This window comes from Bombina bombina, chromosome 7 (assembly GCF_027579735.1).
Source record: "Bombina bombina isolate aBomBom1 chromosome 7, aBomBom1.pri, whole genome shotgun sequence".
Taxonomy (NCBI): domain Eukaryota; kingdom Metazoa; phylum Chordata; class Amphibia; order Anura; family Bombinatoridae; genus Bombina; species Bombina bombina.
The window spans coordinates 225570754-225592767 of record NC_069505.1 but is presented as its reverse complement, the minus strand read 5'-3'; the positions used below and the strand labels follow the sequence as shown (position 1 = coordinate 225592767).

The following is a 22014-nucleotide window of genomic DNA, read 5'->3' as shown; positions in this document are numbered from 1 at the left end:
GTCCTGTGTCTTAAAAAGTTTGTATCATTGTTGTACTTTTATCTTTGCACACATGGACAGAATTTGTTGACGCTTTATAAATAAAGAATAACAATAATACAGCGTTTAAAGGGGGACTACAGTTCTCTTTCTAAAGGTGCATGAAAGTCAAAATGTCATGATTCAAATAGCGCATACAATTAACTTCTGTTATCATATACACCTGTTTTTCTTGGTCCCCTCTGTTAAACCTTAGCTGCTTTCCATGAGGTAGGGTCAAGAGCGTGCACGTGTCTTAAGCAGTTGTGTTTGCAACAGTTTTTTTTAAGTATGTTGTACATATAGTGCTCACGCTCCTCCGCCTACTTCAGTATGCACTTATGGAATGCAGCTAAGGTTTAACTAAAAGTACCAAAAAAAAAATCATTATTAATTTGATGGCGGAAATAAATTGAAAATGGATTTTTTTTAAAACTGTACCCTCTGTCTGAATCATTAATTTTAAAGTATCATACAAGTGCAAAAAAAACAAAAAAAAACCAAACAAACATGTGCTTGAATATAATTATGTTATTAAAGGGACATAAAAAACACAATATTTCATTCATGTTTCAGATAGACCATACAATTTAAACAACTTTTCAATTTCCAACGTTATCTAATTTGCTTCATTCTCTTAGTATCCTTTCTTGAAGAAACATAAATGTACATAAATTAGCCACTAGCATGAGGCATATATGTGCAGCCACCAATCAGTAGCTCCTAAACCTATCTAGATATGCTTTTAAACTAAGGATACCAAGAGAACAAAACAAATTAGATAATAAAAATAAATTGGAAAGTTCTTTACAATTGCATGGTCTATCTGAATCATAAAAAAAGTAGGGTTTCATATCTCTTTAACCCCTAAAATAGGGAGTTAAACACATAGTTAAAGTGAGCACTAGAGAAGCAATACACTACTGTGAGCTAGTTGAACATGTGTTGTGAAATAATGACAAGATGCATATGCGTGTAGTCACCAATAACCAGCTAGCTCCCAGTAGATCACTACTGCTCCTGAGCCTACCTATGTATGTTTTTCAACAAAGGATACCAATACAAAAAATTATATTTGAAGTAAATAGGAAAGTCTGGTAAAATTGCTGTCTGAAAGTTCAGTTTTTGCTTTTATAGAAGAATGTTAATTGTAGCTATGTTTTTACTATCAATATGTAGTGTAAATATTAGGTGTAATTGTGCTGCCAGCTCTAGCGCATACAAAGCAGATCTGCAGCCTGGCTATATTCTTACCATGTGCCTCTGTTACTCTGGAACCAGAACACACCCAATGAGGGAATAGGAATGTTTTATATCTGTGTTAAACATTGTTGTAAATTAAAGGGGCATTGTACACTAGATTTTTATTTGCAGAAATGTTTTGTAGATGATCCATTTATACAGCCCATCTGGGAGGGTTTTTGTAACAATGTTTAGCTTTGCTTTTTTTGTGCTTAATTTCAGACTCCTAACCAAGCCCCAAAGCTTTAGATTAATACTGATGTATAGAGACTTTAGACTGCGTCTGTTTTTATAAAGGGTCTTTTCATATGCAGGGGAGGGTGGAGGTTCTGCTTTCAGCCCCTTTCAGTAAGTATCCCAACCTAATCTCATCAACAGAGCTAAATTGGGAGCTTCTAAGTAAGTTTTTAAACAGTTTTATACTGGATTTTTAGATCAGTATCTGTGCATATTATTCTTTATAGTAGTGTCTATTACATGCAGTTAAATAAAAATTGGTGTATACTGTCCCTTTAATTTCCAGTCACCTCTTTTAAATTTATTATTAATTACAGAATTCAATAAAACATATTATTACCTTTAAAAAATCTAAAATCAGCACCATTAACAGTAAAGCATCACTGGGAGCTAGCTGAACACATCTGATGAGACAATAACAATAGACATATGTTCACAGTCGCCAATCAGCAGCTAGCTCCCAGTAGTGCATTGCTGCCCCTGAGCCTACCTAGATATGCTTTTTAATAAAGGATACCAAGAAGACAATGTAAACTACATTGTATGACCAATTCATCATTTAATATACATTAATGAGAAATTCTAATGAAAAAATAATGCTCTAATTTGCTTATAAATGTTTGCACCATTGACCCTACCGCCATAAATACATAGGTAAAGTCACACCCAGAAGCTGCAATCCATGCATACATACATGTACAATACGTTAACACACCTAGGATTTAGGCACAAACCCACTGACCTTTTACATTCCCACTCCGTGTACTCCCTTCCCAACATTCTTAATTCAACCTCAATTTTTTTTTCTTTTTTCTTTTGTAGTGTATTGGAAAGCACAGTAGCAAGTGCTAATATTTATAGGTACATGAAAACCCAAATTTTTCATGATTTAGACAGAGAATATCATTTTTTTTTTTTTTTTTTTTTTTTTTTTTAAATATTTATTTATAACCAACAATGAATACAATATCCATATCGGCAAAAAAAAAAAAAAAAAAAAAACAAGAGATATTTCAGTTTGTCATACATGTTATGATAACAGAGAAGAAAAGAAAACGAGAAACAATATCAACCAAACATGAAGTATATATTATAATTCATATATACAATAGATTAACCTGAATTATCCACCTATTTGGTCATTACTCATTGTTGGAGTTTTTTTATTTTATTTAAATTAAAACAGAACAAAACAAAAACAACCCGAAAGAAAAAAAAAAAAAAAAAAAAAAAAAAGGGGAGGGAGGGGAAAGGGAAGGTGGCCATCTCTCATTCATCTCGCCCAGCTACCAGATGCCTAGTAAGATTAGTTCAGAATTTTGAAATGGGAAGATCATATATTCTTTTTCATTTTCAGGGAGTGATTTAATATATACTGCCCATTTATTGAAAAAATTCCTTATGTCCTCTTCATTGTCTATGTCTGTATCTTTTTGTTCTAATAAGCATTGTTTTTTTAGACAGTTTTGGATTTCGCATACGCTGGGCGCTGAGCGCGTTTTCCATTTTTTACAAATTAAGTATCTAGTGGCTAATATCGAGACGGAGATCAAGTTATCATTGGGGTGGCGTTCAGTTAAATTATCATTACATAATATAATTTGATATAGGGTAAGAGTTACAGGGGGAATTTTCAGCACCTTATTCAACCAATATTCAAGCTTGCACCAAGTATTTCTTACTTTTGGACAGAACCAAAGCATGTGTTCTAAGTTGGCTGCCGGGAATGAGCATTTAGGGCATTTATCGAAGCCTGAGTTGTGAACCCTGCGACCCGTTTCCGGAGTAAAATATGCCCTATGAAGAATTTTGACATGTGCTTCCCGCCAAGTAGCTGAGAGAGTTGTTTTTTTCACTTTGCTTATAGAATGTTGCACTATTTTTGAGTCTACCCTATTTTGTTCTGACAGTGAAGTCCATGTTAGAGCAAGTCTTGCTAAATTCTGGTTGCCCCTGCTAATAGCCAAAAGATGATAGCATACAGAGATAGAAATCCGATCCACAGTCGTAAGTGTAAGCCAATTTTCAAGTTTACCTAATTTCCAAGACCATCCTACCTCTCTAGTTGTTTCCAAGAAATAATGCCTTATCTGTAAATAAGCAAAGAAGTCTTTGTTGGGTAAGTTATATTCCCCTTTTAGTTTTTCAAATGTTTTAATGGTTTTTCCGTCCCCATCTATCAGTAAGATCAGTTTATTTAATCCATTATTGTGCCATCTATTGAAGACCTCAGACTGTAGACCGGGTTGAAACTTTGGGTTCCCTATCAAGGTGAGGTGTTTTGAAATTTTAGGGTTGAAAGATAAAAGCTTTGATATTTTCCACCAAGCCCTGATAGGTTTGGATATAGATTTAAGTCTTTTAATTTCTAGGGGTAGCTCTTTAGGAGGGGAGTGTAGGAGTGCTAGGGGAAGATAAGGATCGCAGACATTACTTTCAAGATGGTTATTTAGGATATAATCCTTAGATAAGATCCAGCTACTAGCTATTCGTGCCAAGGAGCTGAGGTTGTATGCTCTGATATCTGGCAGTGCCATACCTCCAGAATCGCATGGGAGAGAGAGTTTTTTAAGGGAAATTCGTGCTTTTTTCCCTTGCCAAAGAAATTGGCTAATCAAGCTATTGATTAATCTTACATCCTTTTCGTACAGGATTACTGGGACATTCAGAAGTATATAAAGGAGTTTCGGGAGAAGAACCATCTTAAATATTGCCACTCGACCCGAGACCGAGAGTGGAAGTGTGTGCCAGGTTCTCAGCTTTTCTTTAATTTGCCTAATAATAGGGGGTATGTTAAGTTCATATAGTTTGTCGGCATTCACCGGAACATTTATTCCCAAGTATTTAAATGAATCTGTTATTCTCTTGAAAGGATTTTCTGTACAAGAGTCTTTATCCCTACGGATCCAGAGAATTTCTGACTTAGCTGTGTTTATTTTGTATCCTGAGAAGGTACCAAAATGGTCTATTATTTGCATAAGTTTTGGGATGTTAATTTTAGTGTTAGATATATATAATAGTACATCGTCTGCATATAGGCCGATTTTCATTTCATGATTTGAGATCTTAATTCCTTCCAAGTTTTGTCTTACCATGATTGCCAAAGGTTCAATGGCCACGTTGAACAGGAGAGGGGAGAGAGGACACCCCTGGCGGGTTCCTCTTTCCAGAGTTATTGATGGGGATACCATGCCATTAATGATTAGGCGTGTAGCTGAGCCTTTATAAAGGTTCTTAACAAATTCAGGAAATTTGCCCTTAATTCCAAATTTTGTCAGGGAGGTGTTGAGATGCTTGAAAGTGACAGAGTCAAACGCTTTTTCTGCGTCAATGGACAGAATAGCCATGTCCGGTGCTCCGGGCATTTCCTCTCTCCCCCCTCCCGCCTGCCGGGCCTTTTCCAAATATTCAAGTGTAAGTAATAATTCCCTTATTTTTGCCGAGGAGTTCCGTCCATTCATGAAGCCCGCTTGGTCCGGATGGATTACCTGTGGGAGTATTTGCTGTAATCGAGCTGCTAAGATGGAGGTGAGAATCTTATAATCTGAATTAAGTAAGGCTATTGGCCTATAAGATTCTTTGAGCCTTGGGTCCTTCCCTTCCTTGAGGATCAGAGTTGTATGTGATGCCGAGAATGAAGGAGGGATTGGTTTACCATTCATATAGAGATCATTATATAAATTTATTAAATATGGAGAGATTTCTAAAGAAAGAATTTTGTAAAATTCACCAGGTAATCCATCCGGACCTGCTGCCTTACCAGTGGGAAGACCAGAGATTGCCTCAGTTAGTTCTTGCGCTGATATGGGGGAGTTAAGGATACTGATATCTTCGTCCGTTAGTGAAGGGCTTTTAATCATATTCCAGAACTCCGTGGCCTTGTCATGATCATAGCCTTTACAGGAGTATAATTCCTGATAATAGTTCACCAATGTGGATGCGATTTTATCCGGATTTAGGATTTGCACACCCTTCTCTAGAAGTTCTTCGATATAGGGTTGCTTTTTTTCGTTATTGACCATTCTGGCAAGCATCTTTCCGGACTTGTTCCCGAATCTATAAAGTTTAGCCTGGGTTTTTAATTCCTTTTGTGTTTGTTGAGTCAAAGAGAATGTATCCCGGGCTTCCTTAGCCTGTACGTACTTAGACCAGTTTAAGGCGTTCTTCTGTAATATGAATTTATTATATGCATTAGTTAATGCTTTTTGTATCTCTCTCTCCCTTACCTTCAATTTCTTGGTCAGGGCTATCTTGTAGGTTAGAATTTCTCCTCTAAGGACCGCCTTGGCGGCTTCCCAGAACAACTCTGGACGTTCGGTATATTCTGAATTAAACCGGAGATATTCCTCAAATTTAGATCTAATGTGGGTTTTGAATTTCATATCTGTCGCTAAATAATATGGAAAGAAGAAGCGCGAAGACTTGAATCTTGATTGTTCAGGCTTAATGTCTAAAGTAATAGGGGCGTGATCTGATAGCAATATAGAGGTGATTCCTGCTTGGGCTCTCAAGGAGCCCAAGCGCTCATCTACGAGAAAGAGATCTATGCGAGACATAGTTTTATGCGCTTTTGAGAGGCACGTGAATTCCTGAACATCTGGATTCTGACTTCTCCAGATATCGTATAATGCTAGGTTTTGTTTTAGTTTCTTAAACATTTTAGATTCTAAATTATCCTTTTTCTGTTTTTTTTGCTTCGTAGATTCTCTAAGTCTGTCTAATGGGGAGTGCGGTGCCATGTTGAAATCGCCACCTATAATTGATAGCCCCTGATTGTACAGGAGGAATTTAGTTTGGATTCTATTCCAGAATTCTGGGTCAAAGGTATTAGGGCCATATAGGTTGCAAATTGTATAAATTTCCTGGGCGATTTTTACTTTAATTAGGACATATCTCCCCTCCGGATCAGGCTCGCAGTGGATCACCTCAAGCTGAGCTCTTTTACCAATTAAAATTGCCACTCCCCTTTTTTTGCCTATGCTTGGCGAGAAGTATACGTCTCTTACCCATGAGGACTTAAGTTTGTTAGCTTCTTCTGAATTGAGATGGGTTTCCTGGATTAATCCTATATCAGTCTGATATTTCCTTAGTTGTGTTAATATGGTTTTCCGTTTAATGGGGGTGGAGATCCCTCCCACATTCCACGAAACTATTCTAAGTTTTTCTATTTTTCTGTGTCTTTATAGCATGAAAGTAAGATGAGGGAGAGAGGTAGGGGAAAAGGGAATGGAGAGAAAAAAAAAAAAAAAACAACAAGAAAAAACCACCTGACACATATGGAACTTGACCCATTTAGCCCTATATAAGAGGTCTTCCCAGTTATCGAACCTACACTGTTTAAGTGGGAGCTGCATCGTCTGTTGCTAGGAAGTCTAAGGATGAGAAGAATTTCTCGGCTGCGTGTGCCTCCAGGAAAAGATGTGCCATTCCATTCACAGTAACTTTTAATTTAGCTGGGTAAAGTATGGTCGCATTTATTCCAGAATTTATGAATTTAGTGCATATAGGTGCCAGATCTCTCCTTTTGGAAGCTGTCTCAGCCGAGAAATCCTGAAAAATAAGGATCTTAGATCCATTAATAATGAGAGGTTGTATTTTATGGTAATGCTGGAGAATAGAGATTTTGTCCTGGTAATTGAGTAGCTTTACAATAACAGGTCTAGGCCTATTAGATTTTTGAGCTAATTGTGGTGGGCCCAATCTGTGGGCCCTCTCTACCAAGATGTTGTTGTGTAAGGGCGAGAGTTTGAGAGCTGTCTTTAGTGTGTCAGAAACAAAGAGGGCAAGGTCCTCATATTGTTTCTCCTCTGGAAGACCTATTATTCTGATGTTGTTTCTTCTGCTACGGTTTTCAAGGTCTTCTAGTCTCATAAGGGTTTTTTGATTACTGCTACTGATGCTGTCCAGCTTAGTGCCTTGTACTACTACCGTGTCTTCCAGATCCGATACTCTCTGCTCGACCTCCTGCATTCTTGAGGAGAATTGTCTGATTTCCTGAGATAGAGAGGAAATATCCTGCTTAATTTCCATCCTAAGAGCATCGAATTTGGGAGAGAGGGCATCAGAAATGCTGGCAACTAAATTTTGGACATTTAGTACTTCAGGTGTGGCTGCACTTAATAAAGTTGATTGAATCTCAGCTATTGAGTCCTGTGTGTTTTTGGGTTTCTTATCTCTTTGTCTACCTGCCATTCCTGGTGAGGGTGCTTTAGAAGAGATACCAAGAAATTTATCCATGTACTTCTCTATAGAAGAGAGAGAAGCAGAGAGAAGGAGAGAAGGGGGGAGAGGGAGAGGAAAAAAGAAAAAAAAAAAAGGAAAGAAAGGAACGTAGAAGTGCAAGGGAAGTGGGGGAATGTGGGGAGATGGTACGTGACCTATGGGAGGTGATTGAGTCGGGCAAGAAGTTGTGAGTACGCCAAATCTAGGGTAGTGCCTTCATGTGGAATTTTCCAATTGTGTTGTTTGTGATTATATAAAAAAAAAAAAAAAAAAAAAAAAAGGAAGAAGTGAGCTAAGGAAGAATATATCTCAAGATCCCTAAAAGGGAATCAGTGGGGTGGGCGTAGAGGAATGCGCCAATTCAGTGTCGGGCTGTGGCTTGTGATGCCCTATTTAATTTACGTGCTATTTGGGTGATTTGTGTAGATAAGTGGGAAAAGAGGAGAAAGAGGGAAAAGAGGGGGGGAGGGGAGGGGGAAAAAAAAGGAAAAGGCGTTTAGAGTAACGTTGTGTATTCGCGTTTACCCTATATGTTATTTATCTGCTCGCTTTTTCTAAGGTATGAGGGCTTTAGTATTTTTAATCACTGAGTTTAGGATATTTGACAGAATAATAACGACAGTGAGTTAGTGGGAAACCTCTTTAGCAATAAGAAGTCAATTATCAGTGCTCTTGTTGTATTTTTAGTTTTAGTGCAAAATCGCTGAGATAGAGTATCTTTCCCAAATTTTGAAACTACCGGATATTGCACAGTGCTGGACATATACTTATTTACTTATGGCCCAGAATCTTTCAGTGTACTGAGTATCAGGGGTTACCATGCTCTTATTGGTAATAGGTGATATGAGTAAACAGATAATATTGATTCAGGAAGTTCTTTAGTATCTAAGGGGTTGATTAGAGGTATTTTATTTCTAAGAGCTAGGGGAGATTACCCCTGTTTACTATTATTATGATAAAGTATTGAATACTACAGGTAGGTCAGGGGATTGCTGCCTGTATCCCTATTGTATTTTTTTTTTTTTTTTCCTAGACACAGGGCAGGGAGGAAACTCAGGTAATACAGATAAATTTTGGTTTTCCAGCTATACTAATTATCGTGTAGACCTTTCAAAGGGTCAGCGAGAATGTTGATTAATAAGAAGATTCAGTTTGAGCCTTAGTGACCCAGCTTTAGTAAGATACCTGTATATATAGCGTAGTAACGCATTTAAAAAGCCATCAAACAAAAAACAATTCCTTTTTGCATATGCAGTATAAGTATGTACGCAATCTGGCAAAGCTAGACAGTGTTATATACAAAACAAGAAGAAAAGTGCAACATAATCAGTTGGTAGTATCAGGTTTTGAAACTTTTGTATCAGAGAGGAAAAAAAAAAAAAAAAAAAAAAAAAAATGAGGGAGCTTATTCAAGTTTGTTAAAGACTGAGACTACCAGATATTGCGCAGTGCTAGATATATGCTTGTTTCATGTGGCACAGTAATTTTCAGTATACTGAGTATCAGGAGTTACCACGCTCTTATTAGTAGTAGGTGATATGAATAAGCAGGTAATATTGATTCAGGGAGTTCTTTAAAATCTAAAGACTTGATTAGAGATATTTTATTTTTAAGGGAAGAAACTAGGGGAGATTACCCCTGTTTATTATTGTTGTAGTAAAGTATTAAATACCACAGTTAGGTCAGGAGATTGCTGCCTGTATCCCTATTGTATCTTTTTCGTAGGCAGAGAGCAGGGAAAAAACTCAGGTAATACAGATAATTTTTGCTTTTTGCAGCTATATTAACTATCATGTAGACTTTTCAAAGGGTCAGTAAGAATGTTGGTTAGTGATATGATTCAGTTTAAACCTTAATGACTCATCTTTAGGAAGATATGTGTAGCGTAGTAACGCTTTTAAAAAGCCATCAAACAAAGACAATTCCTTTTTGCATAAATAGTATCAGTATGTACGCAATCTAATAAAGCTAGACAGTGCTATATCCCAAATAAAAAGAGAAGTGCAAGATAATCAGTTAATAATATCAGGTTTTGAAACTTTTGTAACAGGTAGGGGGAAAGTGAGAGAGCATATTCAAGTTGTTAAAGATTAAGCAAATATTCTCATAGAAGAAGTCTTTTTGTTCTCGGTCTCTTCTTAGGTTCAAATTGCCCCTTTATATATTTCTAGTCCACAGTTATGATATCAAGATAGGGAGCAAGAGAGCTTGTTAAATGTAATTAAGTGCTCTAGACGATTTTAGCGTCTCAGGTTTATCCCCCTTGGTAAGCTTCCAGGCCATTCGCCATCAGCCTGATTCTTTCCCTTTCTCCCCCCTTCCTCCTCCTATTCACCTCTGCCTTTAGCAAATTGACTTTTAACGGGTCTGGCCTGAAACTTTTAGGAGCCTCTTCAGGTATCCAGGAGCAATGTTTGACCCACAGTGCAGTAAGAAAGAAGTTCAGGTAAACTCACCCCTTGCCTCCGCCTGTCCACTCGCCGTGTTCGCCAGCGACGTCCAGGTCCCCGCAAGCCGACACGGGGCTGCCTCCAGTAGCCGTTTCCCCTCCGCCCCTATCGAGGATCGCGCTCGGCTCTCCTCACGCAGCAACGGTGGGAGGAGAGCAAGAGGGCTGCATCAAACACCGGCGTCAGCCGGAGAGGGACGGCTCCAGCGTCAGAACCCCAATCCAAGATCGAGCCCAGCTCCCTCCCGCGCAGCACCGGTGGGGGAGGGAGAGGGCGGACACCAAGCTGCAACGCTGCAGGGGGGGCACTTCCAGCGGTGCCGCAGGTGAGGTTCAGGTAATTACAGAACGGTCGAAGATGCTGAGAGTTTTCCTGGCGAGGGCTACAGGCGGAGTGGGGGAGATAAAGTTTGAAGTTTGAGCGGAGTGGCAGAGTTTAGTTTGAAGGAGGAGGGAGATACAGTCTAAAGCAGAAAGGGTAGGTAGCGTGGTGAGAGATAGTTTTTAGGCTGGGTAAGTCAAAATAGAGACAAGTTGAGTCCAGGCAATGAAAAGAGTTAGTATGAACCAGTGGGATGGTGGGCCACTGGTAAAGGGTTCCAGAGCTGCTTTTACCAAGCTGTCCTTACAAAGAGCCCCAGGACTTGGGGCAGGCGCGCAAAACAATCCACCGCCAGTATGTGTGTGGCTGGAGGTGTGGGCTCAGCAACACCTGTTGAGCTCCTCCTCCACCGGAACTCCCAGAGAATATCATTTTAAACAACTTTTCAATTTACTTCTATCATCTAATTTGCTTCATTCTCTTGGCATCCTTTGTTAAAGAAGCACCAACAGAGTCCTCAGCACCATTTGTAGTTTTATGTTTTAATAAAACATTTTATACAGGAGCAGCAACAATGAAAAAAGCAACATTTCGGGATATCCTCCCTTAATCATGCTCATTCAATACATGTGTGCAATACAGTATATATATACATATATAAACATATAAATATACATACATATACAGAATTAGACATGTATCTGTATGTGTCTCTATGTTAAAACCCTTTGTCTTTTTTCCCCTAACACCTGAGACCTCATATCTTTGAGCCCTTATAACGTTTGTGTGCAATATTTTTTTAATAATTTTCTTAGATGGTGTTATCATGGGTACAATTGTGCTGTGTAATGCATTTTATTAGAGGGTGTTATTATGTGTGTAACTGTACTGTGTAATATATATTTATTACATGGTGTTATTATGAGTGTAACTGTACTGTCTAATGTATTTATTAGACAGTGTTATTATGTGTGTAACTGTACTGTGCAATGTATATTTATTAGATAGTGTTATGTGTGTAACTGTACTGTGTAATGTATATTTATTAGATGGTGTTATTATGTGTGTAACTGTACTGTATAATGTATTGTTATTAGATTGTGTTATGTGTGTATCTGTATTGTGTAATGTATTTATTAGACAGTGTTTTTATGTGTGTAACTGTACTGTGTAATGTATATTTATTAGATAGTGTTATGTGTATAACTGTACTGTGTAATGTATATTTATTAGATAATGTTATTATGAGTGTAACTGTACTGTGTAATGTATATTTATTAGATAGTGTTATTATGTTTAACTGTACTGTGTAATGTATATTTATTAGATAATGTTATTATGAGTGTAACTGTACTGTGTAATGTATATTTATTAGATAGTGTTATTATGTGTAACTGTACTGTGTAATGTATATTTATTAGATTGTGTTATGTGTATAACTGTATTGTGTAATGTATATTTATTAGATAGTGTTATTATGTGTAACTGTACTGTGAAATGTATATTTATTAGATAATGTTATTATGAGTGTAACTGTACTGTGTAATGTATATTTATTAGATAGTATTATTATGTGTGTAACTGTACTGTGTAATGTATATTTATTAGATGGTGTTATTATGTGTGTAACTGTACTGTGTAATGTATATTTATTAGATAGTGTTATGAGTGTAACTGTACTGTGTAATGTATATTTTTTAGATGGTATTAAGAGTGTAACTGCACTGTGTAATGTATATTTATTTGATAGTGTTATTATGAGTGTAACTGTACTGTGTAATGTATATTTATTAGATAATGTTATTATGAGTGTAACTGTACTGTGTAATGTATATTTAATAGTAGTGTTATTATGAGTGTAACTGTGCTGTGTAATGTATATTTATTAGATAGTGTTATTATGAGTGTAACTGTACTATGTAATGTATATTTATTAGATAGTGTTATTATGAGTGTAACTGTACTGTGTAATGTATATTTATTTGATGGTATTAAGAGTGTAACTGCACTGTGTAATGTATATTTATTAGATAGTGTTATTATGAGTGTAACTGTACTGTGTAATGTATATTTATTAGATAGTGTTATTATGAGTGTAACTGTACTGTGTAATGTATATTTATTAGATAGTGTTATTATGTGTGTAACTGTACTGTGTAATGTATATTTATTAGTAGTGTTATTATGTGTGTAGCTGAACTGTGTAATGTATATTTATTAGATTAGTGTTATTATGTGTGTAGCTGTACTGTGTAATGTATATTAGTGTTATTATGAGTGTAACTGTACTGTGTAATGTATATTTATTAGACAGTGTTATTATGTGTGTAACTGTACTGTGTAATGTATATTTATTAGTAGTGTTATTATGAGTGTAACTGTGCTGTGTAATGTATATTTATTAGACAGTATTATGTGTGTAACTGTACTGTGTAATGTATATTTATTAGATAGTGTTATTATGTGTGTAACTGTACTGTGTGATGTATATTTATTAGATGGTGTTATTATGAGTGTAACTATACTGTGTAATGTATATTTATTAGATAGTGTTATTATGTGTGTAACTGTGCTGTGTAATGTATATTTATTAGATGGTGTTATTATGAGTGTAACTATACTATGTAATGTATATTTATTAGATAGTGTTATTATGTGTGTAACTGTACTGTGTAATGTATATTTATTAGAAAGTGTTATTATGTGTGTAATTGTACTGTCTAATGTATTTTTTAAGTGTTTTTGTAACTCTTCTTTGTTTCACAAAATAGTTAACCAGTGCTAAGCCCAATGAGCGCAAACACTCACGATAAACCCCTTATCGCTTGTGTACAAATGTTTTTGCTCCACTCGTATTCCAGCCTTTTACGTTTACGTGGTGTCATTATGCACAACAAACATTTCATGTTGTTTCACAATAGAAAGCATCTGGACTTACTGTGCTTGCATATATATGATAGACTTATGTCTAATGTCTGTTTATTGTCATTTTGCCTTTTTAGAGATGACAGAAAAATGAATATGTGACAAATATTGTTTTATTTCTAGATATTCTTTCTAGTCTTAATTCACCTGCGCTGTTTGGGGACCAGGATACAGTAATGAAAGCTATTCAGGAAGCTCGTAAGATGAGAGAACAAATTCAGAGGGAGCAACAGCATCAGACGCATGGAATGGATGGAAAAATGTCCCTTAACAACATGGGTTTGAACAACTGTAGAGGGGACAAGGTAAATCAATGCTTACATTTTTATGGACCAGTAATGGCCAACGTCCTAACACATGGAGTGCATGACCAATATTTTAGAAGCCTTAAAGGGACATAAAACTCATTTTTTTTCTTTAAAGAAGTAGATAGAGAATACCATTTTAAAAAAGTTTCCAATTTACAAATGTTCAAATTTGCTTTTGTTCTCATGTTATTCTTTGTTGAAGTTATATCTATATAGGTAGCGTGCACATGTCTGCAGCACTACGTGACAGGAAATAGTGCTGCCATGTAGTGCTCTTGCTAATGTATAACATTGTTGCAGAAATGCTGCTATATAATGCTGCAGACATGTGAACACTCCTGAACTTACCTTCCTGCTTTTCAATAAAAGATAACAAGAAAACAAATAAAATGTTATAATAGAAGTTAATTAGAAAGTTGCTTAATTGTATGTTTTTTTTAAGACAATAAAAGATACATTTGGGGTTTTATGTCCCTTTAAGGGGGGCCTTTAAAACTAAGAGGGTGTATATGCCCATTGGTTGCGAGTTGCCCACTCCTTGCATAAATTATGTTCTGCACAATAGATCTGATAGATATTTTGTATATTTGCCGCTTTATAGGAAGTCTATAATTATTTAAAGGCCCATTCAAACACAGAAAACGCCATATGCTTTTTCTTTAGAACGTGCCATTTTTGCGTTACTGATCCTAGTTAACTATTGCCTAGATTACAAGTTTTTGTCAGTAAGGCTGTGCGGGGCTAACGAGCCTTTTTGTCTTACCGCTCACTTAAGTTAACGCTGGTATTACGAGTTTTCTTCAAGCCGGCGTTAGCCTCAGAAAAGTGAACGTTGAGCAAAATTTAGCTCCACATCTCACCTCAATACCAGCGTTGCTTACGGTAGCGGTAAGCTGGCAAAACGTACTCGTGCATGATTTCCCCATAGGAAACAATGGGGCTGAGCTGGCTGAAAAAAAAACCTAACACCTGCAAAAAGCAGCGTTCAACTCCTAACGCAGCCCCATTGTTTCCTATGGGGAAATAAAATTTATGTCTGCACCTAACACCCTAACATGAACCCTGAGTCTAAACACCCCTAATATTACACTTATTAACACCTAATCTGCCGCCCCCGACATCGTCGCCACCTACATTATATTATTAACCCCTAATCTGCCGCTCCGGACACCGCCGCCACCTACATTATACTTATGAACCCCTAATCTACTGCCCCCAACATCGCCGAACCCTACATTATATTTATTAACCCCTAATCTGCCCTCCCCAACGTCACCGCAACTATATTAAATTTATTAACCCCTAAACCTAAGTCTAACCCTAAGTCTAACCCCCCCTAACTTAAATATAATTTAAATTAAACTAAATAAATTTAACATAATTAAATAAATGAATCCTATTTAAAACTAAATACTTACCGATAAAATAAACCCTAAACTAGCTACAATATAACTAATAGTTACATTGTATCTAGCTTAGGATTTATATTTATTTTACAGGCAACTTTGTATTTGTTTTAACTAGGTAGAATAGTTATTAAATAGTTATTAACTATTTAATAACTACCTAGCTAAAATAAGTACAAAATTACCTGTAAAATAAACCCGAACCTAAGTTACAATTACACCTAATACTACACTATAATTAAACTAATTACCTAAACTACCTACAATTAAATTAAACTAAATTACGAAAAAAAAACACTAAATTACAGAAAAAAAAAAGAATTACAAGAATTTTAAACTAACTGCACCTAATCTAATCCCCCTAATAAAATAAAAAAGCCCTCCTAAATAATAAAATTCCCTACCCTATACTAAATTACAAATAGCCCTTTAAAGGGCCTTTTGCGGGGCATTGCCCCAAAGTAATCAGCTCTTTCACCTGTAAAAAAAATACAATACCCCCCCAACATTAAAACCCACCACCCACACACCCAACCCTACTCTAAAACCCACCCAATCCCCAATATATTTATTAAAGTGGCGGCGATGTCCGGTCGGCAGATTAGGAGTTAAATATTTTAGTTAAGTGTTTCCGATGTGGGGGGGGGGGGCTCGGTTTAGGGGTTAATAGGTAGTTTATGGGTGTTAGTGTACTTTTTAGCACTTTAGTTAAGAGTTTTATGTTACGCGTTAGCCCATAAGACTCCTAACTACTGACTTTTAAATGCTGTAGGAGTCTGGACAGGAGAGGGTCTACCGCTCACTTTTTCAGGCGATCGTAATACCGGCGTTAGGCAAATCCCATTAAAAAGATAGGATATGCAATTGACATAAGGGGATTTGCAGTAAGCTAAAATCGCGGAATAAAAGTTAGCGGTAGACCCTTTCCTGCCTGACTCATCATACCAGCGGGCATTAAAAAGCAGCGTTGGGACCCCTCAACGCTGCTTTTTAAGGCTAACGCAAGACTTGTAATCTCGCCGTTTATGTTTTAACTCCCACAAAGGGGTTAAATACATAGGTTTTGTCCTGCTCTGGAGCCACAAGCATTGCAGCTCCTGAGTGCAACACAGCAGCCAGCCAATCAGGAGGCACAGTCGTATGACACATCAATAACCAGCAATGTTCTGCTTTGTAGCTGCAAGACTCCTGAGTGGAGGTTCACCTATGTGTTGAACACCTTTGAATGGATTATACAGATAGTAAGCTTGAGTCAGTAATGCAGAAATCACACACACTAATTAATTAAAGGGACATAAAACAAGTTGGGATAGAGACAAAATATAATAATATGTCTTGAATTACTTTACCTGCAAGTTTATACTGCAGTGCCTCACCAATAACCCTTTCTTTTAAGTTTCCGAATTGTACAGCTCTAACCCCCTTCACACAATTCCTTCTATGGTTGCATCTATACCTACCATTGATTTGGTAGAATGCAAGACTTTTAACACTCATTATCTGCTCTCAGCTGAAATACAATGCCTGTGTTTTTCTGATGCTAAACACAGATAAGGGGGGTGGATCAGTCTACTCCAGACAGCATGGCTATGTAACTAATTTTGCTTATTTTTGAAAATTATTTTAAAATACTAGCCAGCAATTTTTAAACATTTTTTTATGCAAACTATTTTTATTTAATTAGCCCTTTTAGGATATGCACAGATCTCAACAAGTTTTATGGCACTTTAATGATTTGTATCTTTCCATTGTAGAATTAAACTTATGAATGTTCTAATCAGTGGCGTCCCCCTAGGGATCAGTACTGGGCCCTGTTCTTTTTAATATTTTTATAAAGGACTTGGAGCAAGGATTAAATAGCGACATCTATATTTTTGCAGATGATACTAAGTTAAGTAAGGTCATTAGGTCAGAGCAGGACGAACTCTCTTTACAAAGGGATTTGCTAAAATTAGAACTATGGGCAAGTGAATGGAAAATGAGATTTAATACGGAAAAATGCAAGGTTCTACATTTTGGAAGTAAAAATAAGCAGGCTACGTATTTTTTAAATGGGACAAGACTTAGCCAAACACAGGAGGAAAGGGATTTGGGAGTAGTAATAGATAACAAGCTAAAGATGGGTGCACAATGCAGGGCAGCGACTTCAAAGGCTAATAAGATACTAGCATGTATTAAAAGAGGCATTGATTCAAGGGAGGAAAGCATAATTCTGTCATTATATAAAGCCCTGGTAAGACCTCACCTTGAGTTTGGAGTGCAGTTCTGGGGACCGATTGCTAAAAAAGATATTGCAGAACTAGAAAAAGTTCAGAGAAGGGCCACAAAGCTAATAAGGGGATTGGAGAAATTAACCTATGAGGAGAGGCTAGCCAAACTGGGTCTGTTCTCTTTAGAAAAAAGGCGCTTGAGAGGTGACATGATTACTTTATATAAATATATTCAAGGCCCATATACAGAGATGGCAGAAGCTCTGTTTATTCCAAGAAAATTGTTTCTGACAAGAGGTCATAATTTAAGGTTGGAGGAAAGGAGATTCAATCTCCTGCAACGGAAACGTTTTTTCACTGTAAGAGCAATAAAATTGTGGAACTCATAACCAAAGGAGGTAGTGAATGCCAATACCATAGATACATTTAAAAATAGTCTGGATAAATTTCTGTATATAAACAAAATTCATGGATATGATTGCTAGTATTAAATGGGTCACATTTGAATGGGGTTATTTAAGCTTAACTGGAGCTTTTTGTAAGTATTTTAGATTTGTATAGGTTGAACTCGATGGACTTCAGTCTTTTTTCAACCTTATCTACTATGTTACTATGTTACTATGTATGTTACATATTTCCCCACCAGGATATATGTTAAGAAAAAAAATCTTACTATGTGTAAAGCCAAAACTGAGATTCTAATGAAATATTTTTAGTTTTATTGTTATCGGCTTGTGTATTTTCCAGCATATTTATACAAAGTAGTTATTAGATACAGTTTTAAGAGCATACAGAATGTTTAGCTACTATATGATAATGGTATGTGTAAAATAATGCGACTGCACATGTGTGCTTCGCCCAATTAAGATGTTGGTATCTATAAATGAAATGCCACTATATATTTACCAATTCATTTCAGATACATTTCCTGAAGTTTGAGTTGAGTAACTATATATTTAAAAATGCTCCATCGTATCAGCTGATATTTGACCTCTTTGATAAACAAATGTAGAATATAGTAGCTGTACGGTCAGCGAATCAGATGCCAACATGACAAGAGCATTGGAGTGATAAGTAGTCAGAACTTTTTGAGTTTTTTCTGTTCTTCAACAATTCACAGACCTGGACAAGAGACAGAGGCCCATAGTTATCAAGGTCTGTCGGACCTCATCCGACAGTGCGGATCAGGTCCGACAGACCTCGCTGTATACGGCGAGCAATACGCTCGCAGTATTCAGCATTGCACCAGCAGCTCACAAGAGCTGCTGGTGCAACGCCGCCCCCTGTAGACTCGCGGCCAATCGGCCACCAGCAAGGGATGTCTGTCCGCCTGCTCTGAGCAGGCGGACAGGTTATGGAGCAGCGGTTTTTGTGACCGCTGCTTCATAACTGCTGTTTCTGGCGAGGCTGCAGGCTCGCCAGAAACACGGGCATCAAGTTCCATTCTGAGCTTGATAGATAGGCCCCAGAATCTTCTCTTTTTTAAATGCATGTTTAGTCCAATAGTAGTATCATTATTTACTGCTGTAGTCTTGTTCTTTTGGAATCTAAAATAAATGAAAAACAGATAAGATTATGAACATTTGGCATTATTGTGCCTGTCTATTTATACAATGGATTCTGAAATGCATTGTTGCATGACAGAATATGTTTAGACATGATTTTAGTTGTGCCTTTTCAACAATAAGGTGTGTTATGCACAAATTGTTCCTCAGGGCGTGCTATGAATAATTACCGAATCAGCGCATCTTCTGTATCCTGGGGGCTGAATTGTACATAGCTTTCTTTATTTGTGACAGACACAGTTATAAGGCAGGTGATTGAGATATGATGTTGCAATAGCTTTTATATATATATATATATATATATATATACACACACATACATTTTTAAATAAGAAAGAAAAAGCACTTATTTAAATATACTTATGTTTTAGATAGAACATGTCCTTTCAAGAGACTTTTCAAATTGCTACCTTTATCAAATATACTTTTATTGGTATCCTTTGTTAAAAAGCATACCTAGATAGGTTCAGCAGCAGCAGCAATTCACTACTGGGAACTCACTGGTTATATATGCTTCTTGTCATTAGCTCACCAGATGTGTTCAGCTAGCTCACATCAGCAGTTAAATTGTGCTCTTTCTGCACACCTCCCTGCCTGAGGGGTTGACAATGGATTTTACGCAATATCTGAGGATTTACTTGGTAAACATAAATTAAATGTACTAGTATAGATGGGGTTTTTGTCCTGAAATGATACAGAGATTCTTAATTCAGGGCAACAGGTGTGTTCTCAATGTGACATGTTGAATGTAATGGCATGAAATGATATGAAACTTTCTCTGTTTAGGATTCAGTCCCTTTTCTATATATAAGTTATTATACATGTCTATTTTGATTCTAAAGAACCCCCAATGTTATTTGCTATATTTCAGATGCTGATAGATGCCATCACAGGAAGGATTTGCATTAAAGATGTACACGCAGTGAGTCCCTAATCCTATCTCTTTTGTGACAATTTAATGTTTTGCCATGCCAGTAACTACTAGACATGAGCATTTGTCTATTTAGAGAGGAAATCCAGATCTTGGTTGTGTTGCACTTTCACAAGAAGAGATCAGGCTCCAGAAATAGCTGAATGCCGCTGGTGGCCTCCATGTTCGACATTTGGTTCCTCGTGAAATAGAACACCTTGGAATTGCAACAATTTTCTGCTGACTTTCAATAAATTAGCATCAGCAGAGTCTGAATTTTCTTAAAAATATATTAACACCTTTTTTGCTACCATTTTTTTTCCAATGGTCAAACTCCTCCCATCTTAAATGGTGGAGCCAATCCTGGAGATGACAGGGCTTGCCTGAGGTCCACTCAGCCTTTCATCCTTCCGAAGGTTGATAAAATGAGAAGCGCCTTGAGACCCTTACGGGTGATTAGCCGTGCTTTACAAGTACCCAATACAATACTGTCATTATGTTAACTACATTTCCATTGTTTTGATTCAGCAGAAATGATAAGATAGCAAACTACATATTAGGGACAGATATGTGTCAGGAAAAGGGACACAAAACTTAAATGTTATAATATGCATAATTAAGCATTTTATATTCCAATCTCAAAGTCTTTACTGTCCATTTAAATCAGCTCCCTTCAGTCTAATCTAGTGTTCCAATTTGTAGAAAGACACATTTACTTTATCTTTCTTTGAAATATACTTTCTTGAAATCATTGCTCCTAAATGCCAGAAAAAAAAGGCAATTTATAATAATGCTAACACTTTTCTTCAAATATTTACATATATATTTTTAACAATTAGAACAAAGTGAAATTATAATCACAGATTCATTATGTCTTCAGATATATCTGTTATAGAAGCAGAGCAGTGGTGAGCGTGTTTTCACATCTCAGATTTGCACCTTAGAGTGCATTTGTAATTTTCTGGAGTGCATTGTAATTACAATTAAACTTAATTGTGTGTTTCAGATTTTTTTTTTCTTCCCTTAACCAAATAGCATTCCTTATTTGACAGCATTTACGGATCACTATTAATTGTAATGAAGTACAGCCTCACCTTGTTAGAAAGAAATGGTAGTTAAGAGAATATATAAATAAAGATGGGTGATTCTGAGCTAGCATAACGTAGAGAGAGAGTGAGAGAGAGTGAGAGAGAGTGAGAGTGAGAGAGAGTGAGAGAGAGTGGGAGAGAGAGGGAGAGAGAGAGAGGGAGAGTGAGAGAGAAGGAAAGAGAGAGAGAGAGTGTGAAAGAGAGTGAGAGAGAGTGAGAGAGAGAGTTAGAGAGAGAGTGTGAAAGAGAGGGAGAGAGAGAGGGAGAGAGTGAGAGAGAGAGGGGGAGAGAGTGTGAGAGGCAGGGAACGAGTGTGAGAGAGAGTGTGAGAGAGAGAGGGAGAGAGAGAGGGAGAGAGAGTGTGTGAGAGAGAGAGAGAGAGAGTGTGAGAGGGAGAGAGAGTGTGAGAGAGTGTGAAAGACAGGGAAAGATTGTGAGAGAGAGTGAGCGAGAGAGGGAGAGAGAGTGTGTGAGAGAGGGAAAGAGAGTGAGAGAGAGGGAGAGAGTGTGAGAGAGAGTGAGTGAGTGAGTGAGTAAGGGAGAGAGGTAAAGAGTGTGAGAGAGAGTGAGAGAGAAAGAGAGAGAGTGTGTGTGTGTGTGAGAGAGAGAGAGAGAGAGAATGTGTGTGTGTGTGAGAGAGAGAGAGAGAGAGAGAGAGAGAGGGAAAGAGTGTGAGATAGAGAGAGAGTGAGAGAGAGTGAGAGAGAGAGTGTGAGAGGGAGGGAGAGTGAGAAAGAGAGAGTGAGAGAGAGTGAGAGAGAGTGAGTGAGAGAGAGAGAGAGAGAGAGAGAGGGAAAGAGAGAGAGAGAGTGTGAGAGAGTGTGTGTGTGTGTGTGAGAAAGTGTGAGAGAGAGTGTGAGAGAGAGGGAAAGAGTATGAGAGAGAGTGAGAGGGAGAGAGACGGAGAGAGAGAGGGAGAGAGAGAGTGTGTGAGAGAGAGATGGAAAGAGAGAGTTAGAGAGAGAGAGTGTGAGAGAGAAGGAAAGTGTGTGAGAGAAAGTGAGAGTGAGAGAGAGTGTGAGAGAGAGAAAGGGAACAAGTGAGAGAGAGTGTGTGAGAGAGAGAGTGTGAGAGAAAGTGCGAGAGAGAAGTAAAGAGTGTGAGAGAGAGTG

The 22014-nt window shown here is 37.2% G+C and overlaps 1 protein-coding gene across 1 annotated transcript in view; it reads left to right on the top strand.

The window, feature by feature from the left end:
• SOX6 (SRY-box transcription factor 6) overlaps positions 1 to 22014 on the top strand; it is a 786620-nt gene that overhangs the window by 703317 nt on the left and 61289 nt on the right. The window contains 2 exon segments of the mRNA XM_053720627.1: positions 13539 to 13720; positions 19776 to 19826. Coding sequence (XP_053576602.1) covers positions 13539 to 13720; positions 19776 to 19826 — 233 coding nt within the window.